Source organism: Nuphar pumila, chromosome 3 (genome assembly GCF_984573655.1).
Source record: "Nuphar pumila chromosome 3, dmNupPumi1.hap1.1, whole genome shotgun sequence".
Classification (NCBI taxonomy): Eukaryota; Viridiplantae; Streptophyta; class Magnoliopsida; order Nymphaeales; family Nymphaeaceae; genus Nuphar; species Nuphar pumila.
In genome coordinates this window covers 5,836,109-5,863,509 of record NC_143251.1, presented here as the reverse complement: position 1 = coordinate 5,863,509, position 27,401 = coordinate 5,836,109, and the positions used below count along the sequence as shown (strand labels likewise).

General features: G+C 37.8%; 1 protein-coding gene across 1 annotated transcript; it reads left to right on the top strand.

The window, feature by feature from the left end:
- Nucleotides 1–608: 608 nt before the first annotated feature.
- On the top strand, nt 609–24,005 carry LOC149841750 (histone-lysine N-methyltransferase ASHR3-like). Its single transcript, XM_090001148.1, has 11 exons — nt 609–1,071; nt 1,850–1,996; nt 3,181–3,345; nt 4,055–4,105; nt 4,530–4,647; nt 4,866–4,965; nt 6,401–6,494; nt 16,490–16,568; nt 20,796–20,967; nt 21,101–21,181; nt 23,657–24,005. The coding sequence occupies exons 1-11, from the start codon at nt 697–699 to the stop codon at nt 23,802–23,804; spliced, it is 1,530 nt and encodes a 509-aa protein (XP_089857274.1). The 5' UTR covers nt 609–696; the 3' UTR covers nt 23,805–24,005.
- Nucleotides 24,006–27,401: the final 3,396 nt, after the last annotated feature.

Here is a 27,401-nt window from a genome sequence, read left to right as displayed (position 1 = left end):
GCGTTTTTCCCACTAAAAAAACACCATGACCATCACAAATGTGCTGTTAGGCCTACAAATTAATGTTTGAAAATTAATGAACCTACTAAAGAGTATAGTGCCCACGAAGGCACGGAAGCAAAAGCCCATATAAATTTAATGTACAATGATACCTACCCACCAAATCACGGGCAAGCAAGTAAAGATAAAGATGGTGGGCGAGGAATGATAAGGGTAAGACTTTGTCCGGATCCAACCTGGGTTTTCCTGGGGCCCACAGACGGTAAGGAGCAGTGGTTGGTTCAGGGAAGAAATTCGGGTCGACCCAGGGAACCACAAAACCCTGCATCGGACTGACACGATTGAGAGCGCGGCGACGTCCCAAAGATCTGAGCCGTCAAACTCGAGGAGAGAACCAACTGTCCGGAACCGACCACGTAAGACAAGTTGGTCTCGGGGCCCCACCAAGGGTGTTGTGGGGGGAGGGGGGTGGGGGGGGGGGGGGGGGGGGGGACTGTTTCAAAAACCCACACCCGCTCGCTGTCCATAGCCGGACAAAAAAATCCCGCGTCCCGATCCCCTTTTCTCTTTCCCGCCCTCCCCTCGTTTCATTTCCCCCAACCCCTCCTCCCTTTTCTATCTACCCCGCCCACACTCCCGGACTACCGATGCTCCTCCCGAAACCCTAATCCCTTTCCTCCCCGATCCCGCCGAGCCATGCCGGATCTCGGCTCCTTATGTGGCCCTTCCGGCGCCCCTCCGGAGGAGCCAGTCGTCAAGGACCAGGCCTCTTCTCTTGCTTGCCCTGATGCTCCCCAACCGGAGAAGGCTCTCCTTGCCAACGGCGTGGCTGACTCCAAAACCCTAGCGTCGGGTTCCATGGCTGGGGTTTTTGAGGGCGGCGACGGATGGTCTGGGAACGGCGGCGTTGCGGCGGCGAATGGCCGCCGTGCTTGTCTTGGCAGGGCGGGAAGGAATTCTGCGGGGAGGTCGTTGGAGGAGCACGTGAGGGCCTGGTTCATGAAGAAGGTGGAGTCAGGGGCGGCGGAAGACGAGTGCCGCCTTCCTTTCCTGGTTCACGCTCCGCGGATGGTAATTCACTTGTTTTTTTCTTTTGATTGCGTGGTTATGCACTGCCCGATTCGTGTTTCTTTACGTGATTTGAACCGTTTTTTGCCGTCTGAAAATACGCTGATACATGTTTATCTTTGTTGTTCTTCGCCGTTGTACAGCTGTTGGATTGTGGTTTAGAACGATTTAGCTATTTGCCAGGCATTTTAGTCACTGATCGGATTTAAATGCGACTGGTGATTGAGAGGGGTGATAAACGGGGTGTATTTCATTGGAAGTGCATCGAGTTGTGTTTGGAATACAATCTAATGATTGGTTGTCTTGGATTTTTAATGGGATTCTCGAGCCGGATCGACTTGGCCAATTCGCTAGAGGAAGCTTGCTTTTGAAGTCTTCTAGGGAATACGAGACTGACGCAATACAACGAGCAAGTGTATGTGGGCTTCTTAGAGGCTCGCTTACGGAAAATTGCACATGCATACAAACGTGTGTGTGCTAGATCTTCTATTTTATGTATATAGTTGTTGTTTTGGTGAGATATAAATAGTTGCAACTGCATTCTTATTCATGCTCAGATTCTCTTAGTTTAATGGTGTTTACTTGCTACAGTTGTTGCAACGCTACTCTCTTGGCAGTGTATTTAACCATTATAAGCATTTGAACTCCATTTGTTGATTTCTTATGTCACCCAACTTACTCCTATTTTACGTTTGTTACACTAAATGCGACCGTGTGCTATCATTGTTGCCATACACGATCTTAAACTTCTTTCTACTTTGTTTTGTTATCCCAATTGCAGGTCGAATGTCGCATATGTAATACATCTATTGCTTCTGGGATGGGTGTGCTCTGTTCTGTTCGTGGTTGTGGGCAAGCCTATCACAAAACCTGTGCTAAAAAGGGACTTGGATTTTCTGCTTCAAAAGACTTCAAGTGTCCACAACATGTAAATACTTCACTATTGAACTAGCTTTGAGATCATGATTGGCCATTTTTATTGCCTTGTAGCTGTTATATTGTTTAGGCTATGATGAAGCATGTCATACTCAGGATGAAAAATCATCACGGAGCCGTGTGATTTTTTGTTAATTCTTTTTGAGTTTATGCATTTTCTGCTTAATTTATGTTCATCAGATGGCTATCGTTTGTTTTACACTCTTTTTGAGTCATGACTCAACTTTCTGCAAAGTAGTTTTGCTCGTATAAGTAAAATAGAAGAACTCTCTCATGTGCCTGCGCAGATATGATGGAAAGCTTCCTTCACCCTGAGATCCATCTCAGGTGTCTCATGCATGCTATGAATTAAATTGAACTTTTAGGTGGTCACAGATTCATGGGGTTTCTACAACTTACTTAAAAATGTTGTACGTTGAATGGATGTTCCATGGTTCAATTGGTTTTGCAGAATCGCTTGTTCTAGTAGATCTAGGCATCATTCTCATTTTTCATCTGTTACCTCTCTCTCTCTCCCTTTTTTTTCCCCTCCTAAGAATAGGCACATGGTCTTGTAAACTTGGAGGAATGCTGATGGATTGGAGAGGTTTGGTTGTATCACTTTAATTTGATGGGTTCTGATTTTTTATGACCTCCAGGCAGTTCAGGCTCTTGAATTATTCATCAGCCTGGAAATTGCACGTGTACATAGAAGATTTTGGGAAACCAACAATCAGGTTAAGCTGGATTAGCTGTTTCTTCATAGAGCTTATATTGACTCAATTGTGTTTTTACTGTGTTGCATGCCATCATTGCCCCACTCTATGTTTCTTGCTTTGGGTTGATATAAATTATGAAAAATTGGTGTTCAGTGTTTAAAATCCTTCATAATCCACAACCATGCATAAATATAATCTGGTTATAATTTTCAGGTAGTCATTATTTTGAATCACATTTATAGAAGATATGATGAGTGAACATCAATTTCTAACGTGAAATCTTGCTAGTATGCTTTTAGGATTGGATTTGGGAAAGGTCATTGTGCTCACACTGAAGCTAATACTGAAACCATGGTGACTGTAAAAATTCAAAGTATGGCGTACATCTAATTTGTCACTCTTTGAAACCTAATAGAAATGCATTATGACTTGTTGCTTGTGCTTGAAGGCTAACATATTGCTCTGATTTTCTAAACAGTCCTGCTTCCTGTGCAAGCAAAAAGGGTATTGGCGTTGTCTGCTGTGTACAGTGGCAGCTCACTCTAATTGTTCTCCTTGGCCAGAGGCTATAATACTCCCAAAAAATAAACCAGGGAGAGCTATTTGTTGGAGACATCCTTCTGACTGGAGATTGCAAAAGAAGGTCAACCTCTTCCTTCCTTCACCAGCAGTGCTATTTGCTTATCATTCCTTCTCATCAATTTGTGTACTTTGTTTGTCTCCTTATCCTTTTTTTATTTTTGTAGCAAGAAATTTCATCTCATGGAAACTTTCCATTTGAATTCTTTTAACCTCAAGTTAATATTTTTTATAGACACAAAAGAAGAACACAATGTTTGGAAAAAGGGAAAGAAAACGGGAACATGATCATGGAATGTGCATACATGCGTGCATGCATGGTCTGACTTGGGGTTTAATGGTTCAGATGTACTTCTGACATGATGGGATTCTGATGGTGCAATCCTGTTCACACGGCCTGTGAGTGACATTGCAGCATCTTGTGGTCTCTGCCATGAAAGATATAGGTGATACCATGAGACCCATGTATCAATCATGTTGTAAGCTGCATCCGGCTGTATTTAAGAGGGTTTACATTGAAAATGGTCTCCTGATGCCATATTTCATTGAAGATATCATTTCATTTCCACCAATTTTGGAGCTGTCTTAGTATAGTTTTTACAGCTTCTGTTCTTGTGCATGTTGCTTTTTTGTTTCATCATTAAGATAATCAACCTGGTTCGTTGAGCAAATTCTTCACCAGTGAAAACTTCTCATTTGATGCATGATTTTTAGAACATCTTTGGGATTTCATTACTACATTCTTATTTTCCATTGATTAGGTTGTCTGACAGGAATGCTATATATTGGATGTACAGCATGAAGATCCCACAAATGATATTGAGGTTTGCGTTTGTATTTACTCTCGCCATCTTTTGAATTATGATGATACATAGATTATCAGCTTATCTTTTTCTCCACATTCCTCCAACTATTTTTAATCATCAGAATCTGAGTCATTACTTTCTTGTGGTTACTTACAACTGCATTTTCTTTTTGCCTCTTCAATCAGCAGTTCATTAGTGTCTGCAACCATGCCACATGCCATTGTTTTGATTTGTCTTCCAACCTCTAGCCCTCTCCCTTATTTCTCTTGGTTTACATACGATTCTTTATGATGTTTTGATATATATATATATATATATATATATATATATATATATATATATATATCTTGTTCTTCTTGGTTAAAAATATTGCATATAATGATACAGTTCTTATATTTGGCAGTTGCTGTAGTAATTTGATGATCTACTTTCATCAATGCAGGAGGTTTTTCATCGTTTACCACTACCATATGTTGAGGAGGAATTTAGGGTTGATATGACACACATTGATACAGCAAATAATGAATTAGGGCCTGCTCCTTATGTACATATTAGACGTAGTATCCTACAACTAGTCTTCCTCTCTCTCTCTCTCTCATTTGAAGCAATTTGTTGAAGTGTATTTGCTATGTCATGTCTGCAACATGCAACTTGATTGCTGCATTTTCAAATGGAAAGATGAATTCCATCTGTATGACTTTAAGAGAATGCTAAGTTAACGATGTCCTATCAATGTCTTCATCATTGAGGTCATAATCTGCCCTTAACTTGAGAATAGATGTGTACTTGATCAAAAAGAAGCGCGATACTGCTGATTTTGGCACTGGATGCACTAGCTGTGATGCTAACTCATCATGTGCAGACGACTGTGAATGCAGGTGTGTCAGTTACCCAATCATTTATAAAAGATCACTTGTGTATTTTGTTCCTTATGTTAATTGATCTTTCTTCATATCAATATTTGTGAGGAATACCTTGGTCTCTTTGCCAATGCACATAATTGTTGTGCTGTTGTAGTATTTTGTTGGTTGTATGCGTATGAGGAAGCTTAAATGTTGCAGCGCTGTCATAGTTATATCTGCTTTTCATCTTAGCAAATTGTATATGTTATTAGCTGCAATGCACAAATGCAATGTCAACTTCAAATTTATGGATCAAAATTGCAGTCGGATCAAAATTGCAGTATAAGTGAAAACAGGCTCCTTTAGAATAGGTTTAGATTTAAAGTCTAAAACTGGTTTGATTGCCTTGCAGAATGACTTGGCAACATGGGATTGGTCCATATGATAAACTTTTCATGGTTAAAATGGGCCAAAATGTGGGCGTCTACAGGTTGATAATGAGTTTCTTGTTTATGATGGGAAGAAATAGTGATATCAATGCTAAAGATTTTTTTTGTTGAGATTTGATTTTTCCTTCTCTAAGGGGCATACCTTCTATGCCTTGATATATGCTTTTCTTGTGATTCATGCCAATTAGATGCATTATATTCTTTAGAGTTCATTGACTTGTTTTGCCAGGGGAAATTTTGTTATTACTATTTTACTTCATCTTGTTTCCATGTGAACTGATGATTGCATTATTCTTTATAAGGGAGGGAACAATTTAATGCTGTTTTTCTGGTTTAAGCATTTTCCCTTCAAAAACATTGAACTGAATGTTCTGGTATGGAGTTGTCTTCTTTTACCCATGGTTTAGGTTTAACATCAGAGTGTAAGTGTAGCATTCTATTCCTTTTTCTTTTTTTCGAAAGAAAGTGTAGCTTTCTTTGTATACTATTGTTCCAAGCTGTCCCTGCATCTGTTGTAAAGATCTGTTTGGTTTTGCTGCTGTTTATAAGGCTGATTTACATTGTTTTCCACCTATGTCACATGGGTGCAGGGTGCGGCAAAAATATAAAAAATTATATATATATATATATATATATATATATATATATATATATATTCCAAAAGTTGGACATAAATGACCCTGGGTGTATTGACTGCACTCAGGGTCAGGTTGACCGCATCGGGTGCGGGTGCGGCACCTAGTTGAAGAGTCCCTGTGACAGTTTTTCACATTTTTGTGATTACTATATCTAGGATGCATGGTGAACAAAACACATAAGCATGTCATTTGGAATCAATGTTTGTCCTTTACTGTAGGCGGTATCTCCTATGGACAAATAAATTATTTTGTTCATGTTTTAACGTGTGATGTTTGCTAGATCATTCATGGAATCAATTCATATTTGCAAAATATGATTTTATCATTTTAGCCTTCTAAATGTGTAGCCACAAAGATTCTCATCTTACATGAATGATTTTGTAGGGTTCAATCTATTAGCTGCTCAAAGAAATGCTATTGTACAGAGAAATGCAAAAACAGACCATTCCGAAAAGAGAAAAAAGTTAAAATTGTTAAGGTATGGTTTAGTGTGGTAGTAGCTCTCAATTATTGCAACATTTATCAGTACATATGTTTGTGCTTGTCAGCATAGGCATGTGTCTGTGTTTGTTGTCAACAAGCATTACATGGGCAACCAATTATAGACTTATTACAAATAATTTGCAGACATGATCATACACATGAGAAAGTCGTTTATGTAAAATATTTTTTGAACTAGTTATTGATTCAAGTTATGCTTCATAGAGATTAGCTAGTATGTGAGAAACCAATGTTTGTATTTTATATGATACTGTACTTTCTGTCTTTATTTGATGGTTTCTTGCCTATAAGCAATACATGTTCAGTTGTCAAATTTCCATGGTATTCTGCAACTTGATGTTTAAGTTTTGATGTTTTTTGTGAATTAAAGTTTGAGATCAATTTTATTGTTTAAGAGGATGTGCTCAACTTAATTAATATTGTAATGCTATTTGAAAATATTGTTGATCTAAATGAACCTTTCTAATATGCTATACTCTATGTCACAGGGACTCGGCCAACTAGGTGCTGCACCCGCGTGGATGCGACGCAGGTGCACATGCGGGTACGGCACCCGGTGCGGTCAACCTACCCTGGATGCGGTCAACGCACCCAGGGTCATTTATGTCCAACTTTTGGACTATATATATATATATATATATATATATATATATATATATATATATATATATATATATATATATATGCCGCACCCGCACCCATGTGACATAGGCTATACTGGATACTTATCTATTATTCTTGATCCAAAACCCATTTCTTTTGAAAACACACTAACTATTAAATTGGAGACTGTAGAACTTTTCTTGTCAAAAATGTGCTTGAGGGACCTAGTCTATAATTTAAAAAATCATGCGAGGTTGGTTTGGGATGGTTGTACTGCTGCATATTTCATTTTTTTTCGTATCCTCATTAGAAAAGTTTAGACACGTATTTGGGTGCAGTCATCACTTTAGTTTAGACTTTTGGAGTAGTGAAATCGATGATTACAAGCTATCTAATGATCAAATCACCAATCAAATGATGCCAAACCAAAAATCGTATAGAGAAATTTCTTTTATTTGTCAAATGTGCTAGGCACCGCCTATGTGTTGCCCCCTAGAGCTTAGGCATCTCCTGATATGAAATTGGGTGTCACCTAGAGACCCAAAAATATGCAACAGTCTAAAGAAAAAAAATATAAAATCCATATAAACAAGGAAAAAATTTGAAAAATATTAATATTAGAAAAACACAATATAAACAATATCCATGTTTTAAACACTGTATATAAATCTATCATTGTAGGTGTACCCCACCTAGACACTTTCCTAGGCACCTAGGCACTCGGCCTACACCTTGGTCACATAGGCCCCTAGGTGAAATTTTTACTACTGAGGAGTTTTTCAAGATTTTTTTTATACTCTAGCATGTGACAACACATTGTGGGCACTTGAAAGCGCAATTATGTATTGTTTATTTATATACAAACTCAGAGTTCCGCATGTTTATCAATGGAGAAGTAGCACAAAGAAGAGGGAAAACTAGAGACTTCATTTACCCTCAAAAGGAGATACAACCCTATATAGGAGGCGTGTCTCCCTTTCTCACTAAAAGACAAAATTCATTGACTTTACATCTCATAAAAATGTACAAGAATATCCCTGTAGAATAATAATATGTATATAGAAGGGGGTAGCACACCAACTATAAAAAACATATACATCTCTTAACAACTCAACAATTTATATTTCCAAGTGGTGATAGTTTGCCATCTTCCTAGATACAGCTTTCAGTGCCATCCCATTGCAAGCCTGGACCTTACAAATTTCCTTCATTTTGCCAAGATTCTCTATGATCATGAATGGAGATTGGTGGTTGGTTCCCAAGATTCATGATATGGTCACATGGATTTGTATTTAACTACTATGGATCACATATTCAAGTGTAACTGGACCTTGACTACATTATTTGTTTTTCATCTCAGAGGGGAAGGACTAGTTGAACTAAGGCGTCTAGTTGTTTTTTATGATGTTATTAGATGCACAATCCTTTTCTACCATATTGCTGAACAGGTGATGGAAAAGTTCAAGGGATGGAATAAAAAGGTGTCTTGGTGGCAAATGAATGTACAAAAGATATGGAATTGCTATGGATCTGTTAAATTATGTTGTTTTGATATGCATATATATGTATATGTATATATGTATACATATACATATGCTGTAAACCGAAATACCCATCAAGGCTATTTCGGTACTTTCAGTGTAATAGGCATCAGCCCAATAGGGACTGACAACCCTTTTTTATCCCCTTTTTATTTTTTATTTTCTTTCATTCTTTTTTGTATTTTTTAAAGTTACTTTTTGGGTCATTGGGAGCAGCTCCAATATGACAATTAGAGCTGCTCCCAACAGTCAGAATTCTAACCGTTGGGAGCAGCACAACAGACACATTGGGCTGCCCCAACAACCCCCTCTTGTTCTATAAATTGGCCTTGAAGGCTTTGAATTTTTGTGTCACTCTCTTGAGAGATTATATACAATATTAATTTTGCTAGATCCTTGTGGGGTTGGTTCGGTGATTCAATCGAGCATTCCACTTGATTGAAAGTGTGTTCTTACATGTTCTTGCATGTGTATCGGATTCAATCCACTTTGGTATCAGAGCTTTGGTGTTCCAAAAAGACGCTTGTTAGAAAGAAGGTCGTGACCAAAAGGAGGATCTTGGACTTGGGAAAATTCTTGGAGTCACATCGGGAAGCGGACTATCTCAAAAAAGGCCTTGTATCACTTTCTTCTCTCTTTCACTCTTCCCCATCTTCTATTGTTTTTTTTCTATTCTCGCTTGTTGCATATGGAGAATGAAAGGGAAGTGATTGTCTTCGTTCCCATACACCTAAATGACACCAACTATGTGATGTGGGCATCCATAGTTAAACATAAGATACGGGAAAAAGGGCTTTGGGGGTTGATTGACGGCATCGACAAGGAGCCTAAACTCATCCTTACAAAGTTGGAGAATGGAAAATAAATTGCGCTTCAAGGAGAGGAAATGGCTACTAAAGTCGTTTCCAAATATGAGAAAAGATGGAAAGAATGGAGGATGAGTCACTCCAAAATTATTGGATGACTCATCAATAGTGTGGACATTCACAAATGTTCTAGTTTGACGAAGTTTGACTTCACTAGTGATGTTTGGAAATACCTTAAAGACATGTATAGTCTTAAGGATATTGCACATACATGTAATGTCCAAAATAAAGTAAGAACCATGATTCAAGGAGAGATGAGCATAAGATAGTACTACAATGCTCTCTCTCTCCTTTGGGATGAATTGACTTTTCTTGAGTCAAAGTGATATTGCCCACAAGATGTTGAGCTCCGTGAAAATCAAATCAAAGCGGAATATTTTTATAAATTCATAAATGGGCTTAGGCCCGAATTTGAAGGAACTAAGTCCGCTCTTCTTCATAAAGGAGGGGTTCCTTCCATAGTTGAGACACTTGAAGAATTAATTATGGAAGCGAATAGGTTGAAAAGGCCATCCACTTTTAAGGATGAAGAATCCGTGCTTGCTATGTCAAAGCCCGAAAACCATACGAAGAGTTATAAACCACCTCATTTTGTAAGAAATGAGAATGGAAGAAACCCTAACAATTATGAAAAGAGGGGCGATCATGAGTCAAAGAAATGTGATTTTTTTTTTGCTATCATTGCTATGAACCGGGACACATCAAACCTTTTTGTCCCAAAAGAAAGAAGAAGTAAAGTAGACGACTCCAAATGCATCGGTTCGCTATCCTTGACTCAATTGATGAAAGCATTACAACCTATGTTTAAAAGCTTAATCTTCCTCTTATTCGGGAGCGGCCGTATCGATAAGTGACAACCATGGTAAGACCTCTTGGATCTTAGATTCCGGTGTTTCATTTTGTATGACCCATAATGAGTCTATATTGTCCAAATGAAAGTTTAACTCAAATGATTCTTGTGTTTCTACTGTCGATGACACCTCTTTAAAAATCAAAAGTTTTGGCATTTATCGAAAAACACCTATATTTCACATACCGAATATTAGAGTAGTACCAACATTAAATTTAAACCTCTTATCGTTTTTTCAAATTGCGGATTATGGTTGCAAAATTGTTTTCTTATCTAATGATTGTCTAATACAGGATCTCCAGTCCGGGAAGCCGATTGGGCAAAGCCATAGAAGAGATCTCTATGTTATGAACAATCTTGAATTGCCAACACAATCTTTTTGTAATTTTGTAGAAAAGAAAGATAAGAATTTGGTACAAAAGACTAGGACATCCTAGTGTGACCAAATTATAATTATTTTCATTTCTTTCAAATTGTAAAAGGAAAAATTTTGTATGTGAAGATTGCATTTTTGGCAAAATGAAGTCTTTACCTTTTGGAACAAGACATCTTATAACTAAGAATTCGTTTGAACTTGTGCATTCGGATGTATGAGGACTTGCACCAGTCATATCCAAAGGAGGCGTTTCTTACTATGTTGTGTTTGTAGACGATTTTAGTAGACACTCTTGGATATTCTTTTTAAAACACAAATCAGAAGTATTTGATTGTTTTAAAAAAATCATAATTATATACAAAATCAATTTAACAATATCCAAATTTTTAGAACTGATTCTGTGGGCGAATTTGTGTCAAGAGAATTTAAAAATTATCTTGATACAAATGAGATTGTTCATAAAAAATCATGTCCCTATATCCTTCAACAAAATGGTCTTGCCGAAAGAAAGCATATACACATTATTGAAACCATTAGAACTCTTCTAGTATCTAAAAATGTTTCAAAATTTTTTTGGACTGAAGCTGCCCTTACGGCAGTCTACTCGATAAATAGGATGCCTTCAAAAAAATATTGAAAACATTTCTCTTATTGAAAAACTTTGTAAAATGTCTCTCGATTATAAAAGATTGAGGGTTTTTGAGAGCAAATGCTTTGTTGTTACCAACAAAAATGATAAACTTTTCCCCAAAGCCATTCCTTGTGTGTTTTTGAGCTATGCCGAAAACCAAAAAGGATATAGGTGTTATGACATTAAAATAAACAAGTTATGTGTTTTTAGAAATGTGACGTTTCTTGAAAATGAAAGCGAGTTTACCAAAGATATTATCCAAGATAATTGTGATTTTTTGTTTCTATTTGACCTAGTCAATGACAAGAATGAATGTATTCATGAGAGTCAAAACATTCATGAGGCAAATGAGAATATGAGTAGGAGTCTTGACAATGTGGACCCACCTCACGATAATTTACAAACTTATGCTCGTCGTACTGAAGATCACCCACAAAGTGCTTCAGAAAGATACTCCCAATACCAAGAAGAAAATTCTTCCAACCTTAGAAAATTCATAAGAATTTCGAAAGCTCCTAGTAGATTTGTATCATATGATTCCTTTCAATCTAAGTTTAGATCCTGCCTAACGGCCATTCACTCGTATTCTGAACTTCAATCATATCATGAGACTAAACACTAGCATGAATGGATAAAGGCCATGAATGATGAGTTGGAAGCATTAGAAAAGACAAAAACTTAGGAGATTCAAACATTACCTAAAGTAAGAAACACTATAGGATGTTGATGGGTTTACAAGGTAAAACCCAAGTACGGTGAAACATTAAAAAGATATAAGGCTAGGTTAGTAGCCAAGGGATACAGTCAAGAATATGCGATTGACTATGATAAGACATTTGCCCCAGTTGCTCGCATGACTATTGTTAGAACTCTCATTGCTATAACATCAATTAGGAAATGACCCATATTTCAAATGGACGGTAAGAATACTTTTTTAAATGACAACCTTGATGAAGAAGTATACATGAATCCTCCTTCTGGTTTGTCTTTAGCACATGAAAAAACTCTCCGATTACATAAGGCCTTTTATGGTCTAAAGCAAGCTCCAAAAGCTTGGTATGATAGGTTCAGTGATGTGATGACACAACTTCATTTTAAATCTTATTTTACTGATACTGCATTTTTTGTTAAGTCTTTTAATATAGGAAATGTGATTCTACTACTGTACGTAGACGATATGATAATCACTGGAGATTATAAGCAGAGAGTTAACCATATCAAAGATGTGCTTAAAGCCAACTTTGATATGACAGATCTTGGTTTTTTACGATATTTTTTTGGAATAAAAGTTGCGTACTCAAATCGTGGTTACTTTTTGTCATAGACCAAATATGCAGCGAAGATCATTGAAAGAGCATTACTCTCGGATGAAAAATTGGTTGATACTCCGAATGTTATAAATGCCAAAATGAAGATAGATGATGAAGAGCCCTTGCAAGATTTAACGCCTTACAGACAAATGATTGTGGCTTTGTCTTATCTTTCCATTTTTCGTCCTGATATATCTCATGTTATTCATTCTGCTAGTCAATTTCAGCATGCTCCCACTTAAGTGCATATGAGTGCTGTAATGAGAATTGTTAGATATATTAAAAAATCGATTAACCTTGGCTTGTTTTTATCGTCTGCTTCCTCACTAGAAGTCATTCCATATTCTGACTCTGATTAAGGAGAGAATGTCATAGATAGACGCTCAACCACTGGTCTATGTGTTTTTGTAGGTGATTCTCTAATCTCATGGCGATGCAAAAAACAACAGAAGGTGTCGCTCTCCTCTACTCAAGCTGAGTATAGGGCCATGACAACCACTATATCGGAGTTAGTTTGGCTGAGATAACTTTTCAAAGATTTGGGGGTTCGTACTGCAGAACCTTCGAAATTATGTTGTGACAACAAGAGCGTTGTTTACATTGCAAACAATCATACATTTCATGAGAGAACGAAACACATTGAGATGGATTGCCACTACGTTCGTGAAAAGTTCCTACGAAAGACTATCAAACTATCTTATGCTCCATCAGAATTCCAACTCGGAGACTTCTTCGCCAAAGCGCTACCATCTCACAGATTCCACTTCCTACTTGGCAAACTCTCGGTGGTTGTACCATGAGTTTGAAGGGGGGGGGTGTTAAATTATGTTGTTTTGATATGCATATATATATATATATATATATATATATACATATACATATGCTGTAAACCGAAATACCCATCAAGGGTATTTTGGTACTTTCAGTGTAATAGGCATCAGCCCAATAGGGACTGACAACCCTTTTTATTTTTTATTTTCTTTCATTCTTTTTTGTATTTTTTAAAGTTACTTTTTGGGTCATTGGGAGCAGCTCCAATATGACAATTAGAGCTGCTCCCAACAGTCAGAATTCTAACCGTTGGGAGCAGCACAACAGACACATTGGGCTGCCCCAACAACCCCCTCTTGTTCTATAAATTGGCCTTGAAGGCTTTGAATTTTTGTGTCACTCTCTTGAGAGATTATATACAATATTAATTTTGCTAGATCCTTGTGGGGTTGGTTCGGTGATTCAATCGAGCATTCCACTTGATTGAAAGTGTGTTCTTACATGTTCTTGCATGTGTATCAGATTCAATCCACTTCATTACAAGATCAACCAGGTGACAGACAATTTGAGATGCTATAGTGAAAACTTGTAGCCAGGCAACTTATGAGCTTATTAGAGGATGATTGCATGGCAAGTGGGGGTGTTTATGGATGGTTAGGAGGGAAGCAGGGTGAAACATCCATCATGTTAGTATTGTTTGTGTGGTTGTTGATGAACACAATACAGTTGATTAGCTAATAGGAAATGTGTGTAGCTAGACCTTTTTCCTCTCTTTTTGTTAGAGCCCCAACGGTTGGACCCTGCCACATAGAGACACAGCCATTATCATGGAACATAACACATGCTTGACACAACATGGAGGTTTTGTAGAATGAGAGCAGGTATGTGTGTAGTTCCAATAATAAGGATTGATGATAATTATGATGACGATGATATAAATAAATAAAAAAAAATAGTGGGTGTTGGTTTGTGCATATTCAAAATTCACAATCTAAAGCAATAAAGCATGCTTGTCATCTTAAACGTGTAATTGCTAGTTATAAGCTTGATTAACCACCATTAAGTAATAAAATCCAAATTGAAAATTGACATTAAATGCCAAGAAATTTTGAAAATAAGAAAAACTAAGTCACTACAAAATAAAGGATCAAGATCAAGAAAAATCATCAATGAAGTTAGGGAAACGACATTTGTCATGCCCATGAAGCACCATGCTCTGAATTTTTGAATTATTGTGTTGATGCTTATTTTATTAGGTGTTGTCAGTCTAATTAGTATTGCAATCTATGTCACATGGGTGCGGGTACCGGTGCGACACGGGTGCTCAGCAATTTCAAAATTTTTGGACACGAGGACACGGCTATATATATATATATATAACAATAATAAGACTCGGTCAAAGTTGTGCCCAGTAGGGGACATGGCTATATATATATATTGATTTTTTTTAGTTTTTATATGTGTTTTGCCCTAAAAAATGGACAAAATAGACTCGGTCAAAGTTGATCGAGTTCAAAATGTTGACGGACTTGGCCCCGATGCTTTGACCGAGTCTGACACTTGGTTGACCGTGTCTGCCCTGTGTCCGTGTCCGCACCCGTGTCGGGGCGTGTCGACACGGGTGCGTCGACCTTATAGTCGAGTCCGTGTGACTTAGATTGCAATGCTCTCTGGTGTTAGTTACTCTTGATTTCAATAAAGGTTTGTATTATTGATCTCACTTAACACTATTCATAGTCTTATGTCTATGTCACATGGGTGATACATATTGACTGCCGTTCATTAGCTCTTTATATTCAAGTCATATTGGAAATTTCATATAAATGGCTTGGTGAACAAGAAATACGGGTGAATGATTATTTCAAATATTTGGGATCCATCATTCAAAAGTATGGAGAAATTGATGGAGATGTAAATCATAGGATAAAGGTTGGGTGGATGAAATGGAAAAGTGCAACTGGAGTGTTGTGCGATTGTAGAATGCCATTGCGGTTGAAGGGAAAGTTTTATAGGACGACTATTAGACCCACTTTACTATATGCTACGGAATGTTGGGCTGCCAAGAGACATCATATTCAAAAAATGAGTGTAGTTGAGATGCGTATGCTTAGATGGATGTGTGAAAATACAATAAAAGATAAGATTCGGAACGAGGAGATACGTAAGAAGGTAGGTGTTGCACCCATTGAAAATATGATGCGAGAGAATCGTTTACGGTGGTTTGGACATATTCGGCGAAGTTCTAATGATGCTCCAGTTAGAAGGTTAGAGAAATGGGAAAATATATTAGTTAAAAGAGGTCGGGGTAGGCCTAGGAAGACTTGGATGGAGATGATAGGAAAGGATATGAATGCTTTGAACCTCACCGAGGACATGGCATTGGATAGAAATGATTGGAGGAAAAGGATGCATGTGGAAGACCCAAAATGAATTTCTTTTTTGGTTCATATTGCTGACCCCAATTGTTTTGGGATGAAGGCGTAGTTGTTGTTGTTGTATTGGAAATTTTATATAAATGGCTGTATTCCCGTATCCATGTGACATAGCTTGTAGTATAGAGAAATTGATTATTGCTTATTATCGGCCTTGAATCCATCACATTAAATTATTAATTTTTCATGTTAGATTAGATGTTCTCTAAATATTATTTATTTCTCAATAGTCTAAGGTTTTTATATTCTCATAATGCCTAATATTGTTGGAACTATAGAAGGGGTGAAACAAGTTAAGCATTATTGACACTTAAGAGTTAAGACTACATGCTACATATATTCTAAAAGGCTACCACATTTTTTACCCTGCCAATGAGATTGATTGAACTTTTTCTTTTGCTTTTTTTTCGTTTTTAAGAAAATGACCCTATAAAGCATCTAAGTGTTGTACCGGGAGATTATCATATGCAGTTTGTCAGCTGTTCTCCAACTCTAACTATGTCTAATACTAGTTTATACTTCTGGCCGGTATAGTATGTCTTTTGTATTTGGTTCTTGCAGAATGACTAAAACCAAAAGATTTCTTTTGTAGACTCAATTTTGCGGGTGGGGGGTGGAGACTGCTGAGCCTATTAAGAAAGGGGAGTTTGTGATAGAATATATTGGAGAAGGTATACTTGTTCTCTACCCTATCCTATTTGAATGATTTTGTTTTTGTGCAAGAGCATTGCTTGATCAAGAGTGTTAAGACAGTTTGATTAAACTTTAACTTCTTTGTGGGTTATGATTTTTCAATGTGTTTAGTTGATGTATCAAGTTGGTGAATGTAATATTTATATCACTAACTTTAGTTACCTTCATTTAACCATGGTTAGCCATACAAATTTCTACATTTCACTTTTATTTTTAGATGTTACAAAATCCATATTTTCATGTAATAGAGAAAAGAAAAAAAGAGAGCAAAAATTGAAGAAAAGGACTTACAAAATTTGTTTGGACAAAGAACGTTTATGGTGGAAGGATTATATCAGTACCTAAGTTCAAGTTTTGTTTTGAAAAACAAATAAGGATTGGGTCTGCTTATGATCAAAGTGCATGCTCATGTGGAGTAAGGAGGCTCTGATGCCATGTAAACCATGGAAGAAAGGAGAGAAGCATGGAAAAAGTTTGGGGTAATCATGTCCAGCCTATTGAATGACTGCTGGATGGGGTGCTAAATACTGATAACATTACATGCTAAATTATGTGATCTTGATTAATAACAATAAGATATTTCTAATGAGCACAAATATTCCAAGAATGCCAGCTGATTATTATACTCAAGTGTTACATGATGTAGTTAATTTTGGCAGTTCTCTTTTTGGTGCCGAAATACCCTTTTCTATAGTTGGTATTTTTTGGAAATGCAGACAATACAAGTCTTTAAATTGAAAAATTCCAGGAAATCAGTGTCTTTTGGGGCTATATCATAAAGATATTTTAGATTTTAGTTCATCACTTCTAATTGATTTACTTGGAATTACTTATAGTGGGCTGTTTAATGTGACTAGGAGATCCTTGCTCGCCAAGTTTAGCAGATCTTGTCATCAACTGAGTGTTAAGACACGCTAACTTAGATTGCTTGATCAACATTAAGCCATTACCATCAAAATTTGGAATCTTTTCTTTTTTCTTTTCCACCTCTTTTCTGGACAACAGGAACAATGCCAATGGGTTGATGCACACTATATGGTTATTTTTGAGATTTATGTTGCATTCTTGGTGGCATTTGTGTTTTACGTTTCAAAAATTACTATGGAGGGACATGAATGGCACGAGCACCAACTCTTAGAGAGTTGATGAACTCGGTGGATACTAAAAATAAGAATCAAAATAAACTCAGAGATTTGAAAACCCAAATGAATCAATGATGCTATGGTGAAGCATCATCGGTTCCGATCGTGTCAGCAAAAGAAAAGAAAAGGCATCGAGGGCCCAATGCAAATCTTGAAACCGAAATGAGCATGAAAAAAAAAGAAAATTAGCCTACAGATGGGAAATCATGTATGAATAGGTAATGAAAACTCAGAAAATCAAGCTATAAATGTGTGTCAAAATCTATAAAAATCAAAGCAATTCTGAAGAAATTTTCTCAAAATAGCTTTTAATTCTCAGAAAAATTCCTTTTTGTAAATATTTTTGCAAAAACACAAAAAATAGTTTTAATCTTTGTCTTCTCGTAAAACTTTTAGGACTTTATTCTAAAAAATGCAAAAAATGGAAAATAACACAAAAACCAAAAAAATTGGAAAAATTACGAGAATACTGAGATGTTATGAGACTAGAGAAGTCACATAATCAGGAATTTACATCTGATTGCTTCCTGATGATCGAGGGTTGAATCGATTTCCTTCAACTATGGCTATTTTATGACAATGGTTGGGATGATGAATATGGTATTGAATACAAATTCAAATTGATCTTTGCACAACTCAAAACCTTCAGCTAAGTGTTTCCTGTGAGATGAAATGACTTATATACCTTGTTTCCTATAATTATAAATTAACTCTTACCAAATGACTATATACCATACAGTAGCAGAGCAATCTTAAACACTTATCCCCAATCACAGTGCTTTGATCTCTCGGATCGATCTTTGGCCCTGTAGCCCTTTCATTTCTACCTGCTATGGATTGTACTTTAAAAGTTTCGATATCACAAACTGCTGAGCAACTTGACATCGTTGCATTTATTTGGCCCAGAAATTACAGGTTTGAAGGAGCCAGGAGGGATCTTCACAACGGTATTTAGGTGTCCAACGCGAAGGACGAAGGTTGTAGCAAAATGGGAATTAAATCACACGGATGATTCATATTGAGCCAGATATAAATGCTGAGCTTCAGAAATAGCGAGTAAAAAAAAAAATAAAGAAAAGTTCACACGATCCAGAAATTCAAGACACGAAAACAAGACGCAACATCCAAATTCAAACAAACCTGCAGTATGACCCCTTTGCGTTTGGAGCCTCAGTTTAACACCACCACATTATTAGATGCAATGTACATAACATGCGACAGATGACACTAATACCACGAATTGCAGAAATAACAGAGAAATATAAGGTAAAAAAATAAGAGATCTAAAGCTGGAGAAAATTTATAATTAAGGATTTAGGCTGTCGGAATCTAAAGATTCCGTTTGATGTTGCATAATACATGTAGATCTCTATTTGCTATAGGCAAAACGATACTACAAGTATGCTTTTGTAGAAACAATAATAAAAAAAGAAAAAAGAAAAAGGAAAGCAAGATCGTAATAAAACAAAATCAGAGTGAATAAGGTGAGAAAGGGGAAAAAGAAAACAGGAAAAGGAGAGAGTGGTATACTACTTACCGTGGCTCTTTGCTATATGATCGACTTCCTTCAACTTGATCGTTCTGCAGGGATGATCTCCTTGCTTCGGCTAATTCGTGGTTGCTTGGAGCTCTAAACAAGTCACTGCGATTTTGGAAAAGGATGGAAACTTGCTTATTCTAAATTTGGTTCTCCAAGTTCATGCATACAGATAACTATTGTTATATTAAGTTTCTAATTTTCTATATGTGCAGCACAATGTTGTGTAACCTTAGTTCATTGTATTTCTAACGAAACCTAAACTTTAGGTCCTAAGGATATGGCTAGCATTTCCTCTTATTTTGAACTTAACATCTTGTTTGCTGTTGCACATCTGGTGCCATGAAGGTATACATTTTGAGCCAGGGTAATGAATGTGGTTTATAAGATGTGTAAGTGAAGACATCAATATCTGGCAGTAATGATAGTGGTGTGTGGTGGTTCACTTTGGTTAGCACCTACCACCAATAGAGGAAAGTTTGATGGAAAGATGAATTTTAGCAGGTTGATGTTATGATACTACCATACTGGAATAGGGATAGGAATGCTAGGGATTTTGCTAAAAATATGGTTGGGATTTTGGAAGATTGATCGAATTGTTTATATATAATAATATAATGGTATGAAATGCTTGGCACACTACATCATGATGGGGATGAATAATTGGTCAAATATCCTACATGAAGTTGCAAATGGACTGCCGAATCTGCTCTTAGTATTTTGAATAGGGCTGACATCGGGCCAGGTATCCAGCTCATTTCAGTGTATCTGAATCAGATCAAATAACATATCGTTGGGTACTTGTTGGGTCAAATATGAGAGATCCCACACCCAACCACATTTCTGTATTCAATTCCCATACCTTCTTATAACTCATCACCAAGTTGGGTTGGTTGAGTTGATGCAAGATTTGCCTGACAGTTATTTGTAAAATTTGTTATACAATCACAAGATTCACAACAATACAGTGGTTTAATGGGTGCTTTGTATTGTTTCCAAACTAAAGACCTTATTTCATGCTTCACTGTTTATCATTTTTAATGAGCGTATAACACGGATTAGATTGGATACCTGACCCATACTTCAAAATAGGTTATATTTGCTAGGTATCTGACCTGGCTTCTATATACATTCCATGTATCCAGACCCAAAACTGGTCAGGTTTGGAAAGGAGATCCCATATCCAACCATTTTTTTTGTTTGGGTTTCTCTTATTTTTACCAAACCCGAAAATCTTGTTTTGGGTAAGATACCCTTCCCAGGTATCCGACCCATCAACACTCCTGATTTTGAGCATGACGTTTTCTCAACTGCTGGCTTAACTATGTTATATTTTCAAGCATGTTTGAGCTCATTTTTTTGCCTGATTCTTGCTGAACTCATGTAATTTATTATAAATTCTGAGTGCAAACCTTGAAAGTTTCTTGTACTTCACTTTTAGATCATTCTGTCTCTTGTTTCTTATTTGATGCCTATTTTTCTAAGTATATTTATTGATTTGTTTGGAATCTTCTTTGATGTTTCAGTTATTGATGATGCCTTATGTGAAGCAAGGCTTTGGGATATGAAATATAGTGGAGATAAGAATTTTTACATGTGTGAAATTCGTAAGGATTTCATAATTGATGCTACTTTCAAGGGAAATGCCTCTCGATTCTTGAATCATGGCTGTGATCCTAATTGCAAATTAGAGAAATGGTTTGTGTTTCTTTCCTTTTCAACTTATTCTTTATCTTACCCAGCCACTTTTCCTCGGTACTCTATCCTGCATGTTAGCACATGTAATTCCGTGGACACTGCTTTGACTCGTTTCTGCCTTAATTTTCCATAGGCAAGTTGATGGTGAAACACGTGTAGGTGTGTTTGCTTCCAAGGATATTCAAGTTGGGGAACCACTAACATATGACTATAGGTATTTGAGAATATTTCTTAATTGGTTTGCTTAGGAATAGACATATTATCTATTCTATATTTGTTTGTTTTTGCTTCATCCTTATTCCTGAACTTTGGCGTCTTATATTTTACTGCATAATAGGTCTTTCTTGGAGGAATCTTCTGTTTGTTAGATCTAGCTGTCTAACTAGTAGATGGTACTTGAAGCATTCTTTCCTTATGCTTGGCCCTTGAAAGGAAATGAGTCTCTGATGCCACGTTGCTATTTACAATTCATGGTGGAGTAGTGGAGTTTGATGTGCTATCTTTGAATTGGTTCCTTGTCTTTCTGCTTGCAGTACTTTGTCTTTCACTTCTCTATAGTCTTAAGAGTTATATAGGCTTGATTTGATCTAGTAATTCCTTGTTTTAGGCTTGTGTATAGTGTTGACTTAGCTCGCAGTCTCATATGAGATAAATGATATTTTTAGCTCAAAATATCTCTTCATTTATGACATCCAATTTTATGGTTGAGATTTATTTTTCTCTCTAATTAGGTGGGTAATTTAATCTCTTAATTCATCTCAATAAAGATTGTTGTATGCAAATCATGTACTTTATATTAGATTAAATGAGACACTTGGTTTTAACATCCTAATAATAGGTCATTGAGAGTGAAAGGATTACTCTGCCAATTTAGCTTGTGCGAACAGGAGCTGTGGAAAAATATCAGGAACGCAATGGTTTTGATCTGAAGGAGAATTTTTAGATTCAGGATATTAAGCCGGGTGGAAATTCTTTTAGCTCTATATGGAGCATAGCCACCACTATTTCTGATATTTTGAAAATATTGCAATATTAGCAACATTCTTTTACAGTGATAAAACTGAAAATATCATGATATTCTTAAAATGTAGCCATAATACAAAGTTATAAACATTGTGTTAATGTTGTGATATCATTGATAATATCACAATATTTTTTAAACACATTCTTATTACGTACATTTTAAGTAGATATTTTTCTGATTCTTGGTCTCTTTTATATTGAAAAACTTTTCTGACTGTTCTTTATATTCCCATAGGAAAAATATACTAATTTTTTTATTCTTACATTTTGTATTATTCTTTACATCTTTGGATTATTAAAAATGCTGTGATTTTTCTGAGCAAAAACCACTTCTAAAATATCTCAAGACAACCCTCGTCAAGAAACAGCTGAGACAAATATATTGTTGACTATGATGTGGAGCTAAACCATTTTCAAGCAGTAGGGTGGAAGTCTGATATGTGTTGTTATTCTATGCTAGAAAGCAAAAAGGGAAAAGGAAAACTTGAGTCTTCCCTCCAAATTAAATGTTGTTTATTGCTGTCCATATAAAGCAATATTTTCTTGCTAAATTTTTGCATGTTATTGATCCTAGAAAAATTAAAAGTTCAAAGTTAAGGTGATGGTGGGGCTCTCCTTGCTGCTGGAAGCATGTAAAAGGATGAATTTCATTTTGAAATCCTTATATTGGGAAGGACTGGAAAAAAATCGGAATGTAGTTGTGATTGAATTTTAACACAAGATAGCTGGATAGGATATCATTTCTTATTTGTGAAGAATTTTTTTCTTGATCTAATACATGGAAGGGGGGAACTTGCACTCTTGACTTATGCCTTGTCAACCATGTGGGGTAGGCATGAATGCCATTCATGTGGGGAGTTGACTGGCTAGTTTAGTGGCATAAGCTTAATACAAGTGCGTATACAACTTTTGTTTATGGTAAAGTAACATGATGCCTTAACTGCAACAGCAATATAGAACACTATGAATGAGGTTAGAGTCATTAGACAGTATATGTTGGACAGAAATTCCCCTTGCTCTCAGCAAATGTACTCCAAAGTGCTAAGTAGCATATAGGTGTTGGCCCTGAGCCTAGTGGCTAGCTGACCTAGGCAATAAGTATTTCTATGCAATTGCAACTACAGATAGAAAAAGGGCTAAATAGAAAAGGAAACATGGAACAATGTTTCTATCCTTAATATGATTGTGTTATATATGTTATGCCTATAAGATGTTATGTAGTTAGATTAGACTTCATAATCTTCATATTTTACATGTCAATAAACATGTTATCAGTGTCCAACTCCAACCATTGTCTCCCTCTCTGCTGTTCATGAGTGGAGACGTTCAGGATCGCTCAGCTGGTAGAGCACATGAATGAAATCCTCTCGTCAACTCTAGAAGAACAAGGTTTAAGATATAAGAAATAATTAATCTTACTTCTAACTTGATGTTTTCTCCATCTAAAGTGAATAGACACTAACTGAAGCGCCTGTTTGAGGTGTTTCCATAAAGGTGTAGCAGTTCTGTGATGCGATAAAATTGAAACTTTAGGCAGGTAAATGTAACTTTGGTTAATAGAGGCAGCTCTATTGCAAATTTTGTGTATATGTTTGCTTGTTTTTTCAATGATTGTAACCTTTTGATATTGAGAAAGCTAAGTAGTTGGTTTTGTATCTGAGTATAGGTTTGTTCACTTTGGACACAATATCAAATGCTGCTGCGGTTCTTTAAACTGTCAAGGCTATCTTGGAAGTGAAAAAAAGAATAATAAGGGTGTAATCAGTGAGTGGGGATTCAAGAGGAAGAGAACTTCAGTACGCTATGCGTCATGATGTTCAATCATGGTTATTCCTTATTCCAGATGTCATCTGTCTTGTATGTTCGAGTTGTTGAAATTCATTCTTGTCTTTTACCCTGCTATGATCTTCGTTGCATATGCAGGAGAAAAGACATTCATCAATGAAGCCAATTCTTGTTTGTAATTTCTCTGATACCCCTGATTTCTTGTATGAATTTAAGGGGGCAATTTCCAATGCTTCTTGTGCCTATCAATCAGTTTACTGTTGGGAGCTTAGGATGGAGGCCTGAAGTGGCTCTTTTGGGTTTGGTCTTTGGACTGTAGTTCCAACGCTCATTTCATAGCCCAGGGCTTGCCAATCAGACATTCCGCTCAAAGGAATCATGATTCACTCCAGTATCATCAGGTTTGATTCATGTGATGTCCTTGGTCATAATCCTCAAGGACGTGGCAAAAGCAATTGAGTCTGCCAACTCAACTCTAATCTTTTGAGGAATCTCCTAACAATGTCTCGACAGTCTTATGCAGTTGGAATCTTCATGGAAAACTTTGCCTGCATAGTGTAATATGAAATTCGAGGACCTGGCAGTCCTCTTTCACTTGAGTCTTAGGCTTGAGATTGAGACAAATTTACATCTTTTTGGAATGTATACCCGCACAAACAAGGTCACTATCCACTACTAGTATCACTTATGGAATTTGAATTAACCAAAGTTTCCAGATATATAGAAATATTTGAAGTGTTACTATGACTGACAGTTTTGAACATAAATTAGTCTTTCCTGTTTCATCTTTTTTTTCTGCCACATTTAAATGGTGCCCATAACCTTGTTAAAAACGAGGTTTTAGTCATAAACTTGGTTTTCGTCCACAAAACCAAGTTTCATAGTGTTTGGATTCAATCCTCTTCAGGACCTGGTTTTGATAAGCTTGGGTGGGGCAGGGTTTGTGAGGCTACTTTGTGCCCCCATCCTTCATGCCACCCTCTAATCTCCCTAGTCCCTCATTTTTTCATTTTTTCAATATAACTAGGGATGGCAGTGGACCGGGGGAAAGCGGGGCCCCGCCCCGCCTCGCCCCGTTTGGACCGGGGATGAAGGGTATGAAACGGGGATGGAGGCGGGGATGAAGGTTAAAATCCATCCCCGTCCGGGGGTGGAGGCGGGGATGGACTGGCACGTTCCCCCGCCCCGCCCCATCCCCGCCCCGGCCCCGCCCCGGCCCATCCCCGCCCCGCCCCCGGCCCATCCCCGTCCCGGCCCCGCCCCATCCCCGCCCCCAACTCAGATGAACTGTTTACTAACCCTAACTCCCTTCCCTAATTTCCTAACCCTGGAGCCGGGCGACGTTACTGTGCACGTAGGACGCCGGGTTCTCGATAGCGTACCGGACTCCGGCCTGGGCGGCGAGGTGCATCACGTGGGTGAAGGCGACGAGGTCGAAGAGCTTGGCCAGGAGCCGGGCGTCGTTGATGTCGCCGGCGATGACGAAGACGCCGTGGTCGCCGAGGATTCGACGGCGGGCCTTCTTGAGCGAGGGGTCGTAGTAGTCGTTGAAGTTGTCGAGGCCGACGACACCGTCACCGCGCTTCCGGAGGGCGAGCGAGACGTGGGTGCCGACAAAGCCAGCGGCGCCGGTGACGAGCACGCTCATCCCGCGGGGTCGGGGACAGGGTCGGGACGGGGCGGGGGCGGGGCGGGGCGGGGACGGGGACGGGGCGGGGACGGGGACGGGGCGGGGGTGGAGGACATGAAACGGGGATGAAGGCGGGGGTGGAGGATAAAATCCATCCCCGCCGCGGAGGCGGGGCGGGGGTGGAGGATAAAATTTTGAGGCGGGGCGGGGGTGGAAACCTTGTCCCCCGCCCCGCCCCGCCCCGCCCCGCCCCGCCCCGCCCCACTGCCATCCCTAAATATAACTGACCGAGCACCGTTTTGCCAGCATAGGGTCGGATGTTGCTCATAAGTGGGTCGAACTGTGCCTTTCTCATCAGATGGTGTCGTGTTGATAGCTATTCGGCGATTCATTGCCAGAAAAGAGATGGATTTTTTTTTTTTTTTTTTTATGTTGGCCATTTTAATGCCATCCAATGGTCGTTAAATTGCTGAAAGTGCCATCCATGGTGGATAGCACCGTTCATAGTTTATTTGGTGGAAAATGTCTATTTTATTTTTCTTTCTTTTTTTCATTTTGGTCTTCTAGCCATTTTCTTGCTGGCCAATGGCTGATAAATCTTGGAAGGTGCCACGGAATAGGGATGACACCTCTCAATTTTTCCAGCCATTGGCTAGATGGGAATGTTTTTTTTTTTTCATTTTTTTCTATTTTAGACATTTTCTGCCCACCCATCTACTCGAAAATGCCAATTTTTACATTTTTGTGAAATTCTGTTATATTGAGTTTCGCCCGTGGTTCTGCTACGAGCTTCGCCCGAGGTTCTGCTTCGAGCTTCGCTTGGCTGATGATTTGCAGAACCGAGAAAGCCTGCAACTGCCGGTGGACCAGGTAATACTTCCTCTTGCTTTGAACTTTCCTCTCCTTCACCCTGTGCTTGCTCCGATCCCTCTCTGCTTCGTCTCTCTCTGTCATTCTGCCAATCTCTCCTGTCGTCCTGCACCTTCGTTCATCTTTCGCCCCACCACCTTGGAGGAAGTCTGCATTTGTGAAGGGTAAAAGGTCTTTTTAAATTCAGATATTAACTATTTTGGACCTGGACAGAATATAAAAAATTATAGGATTTAAAAAGAAACACATCAAATTAGCCGTACGATCATTTTATGTAAATTTGGAAAGAGTTTTTTCTGTTTTTTTTTTCTTTTCCACCGACACTGTTAGTCTAAATGTAAAAGGGAAACGGAAAATGCACTTTACAAGTGTAGTGTGGGTATGCAAATGGCAAGTGGGATGGTAGCCAATAACCTAAATTTGAACCAATCAACCTTAGCACCAGCAATTTAAACTCCATATTCTTATTTTTTACACCAAGTTGCGTTGGATAATTTTTCTTTTTCAGCAATGAGGAAACCAGCTTTGGGTTGGAAACAATGTTGTTAAAATCGGCCGATTCTGTTCGAATAAATCCAATGATGATTCAAAAGGGGTTCAATTCAATTTAATTTATAAGCGGTGAGAAAATTATTTAATAAATTTTGAATATTTTTTATTTTTTAATGAAACTTGTTATTTGATGGTAAAAAGTTGATTAAAAACCAATTCGATTTGATTTTATTATTAGTTTTTGTATGATACTGATTCACATAGTGAACCGGTTTTAACATTGGTTGGGAGATCTGCTGCACTGGAAAGTTTTGTTCAGCTATGATTGTCATGCCTGAGGGCGTAAAACCTACCCCCTCACCAACCAGAGCCTGCTGCTTTGGCCTTATGGTAAGAGAAGCACAACTCGGGTATCAAACTCTTGACATTCTTCAGCTTGAATATCTTAAGCCGACCCACAGCCAGGTTCGCCGAACCCTTGTGTATCCTGTTAATATCAATATAATTTCCATTACATGCAGGCTGCGTTTTAAGGCATTTACGATTGCCACTTATCTAACTATACTAATTTCAAACGTGTTAGTGCAGCGTATAACTAACTAACTAATACTTATTTGATAAGCAGCTTATTATT

Excerpts from the sequence above, each read along its gene's own strand:
- LOC149841750 (XM_090001148.1), top strand. The coding sequence starts at position 697 with ATGCCGGATCTCGGCTCCTTATGTGGCCCTTCCGGCGCCCCTCCGGAG. Across the intron at positions 4,648-4,865 it reads TTATGTACATATTAGACGTA|ATGTGTACTTGATCAAAAAG; the intron begins GTATCCTACAAC and ends ACTTGAGAATAG. Across the intron at positions 4,966-6,400 it reads GCAGACGACTGTGAATGCAG|GGTTCAATCTATTAGCTGCT; the intron begins GTGTGTCAGTTA and ends ATGATTTTGTAG.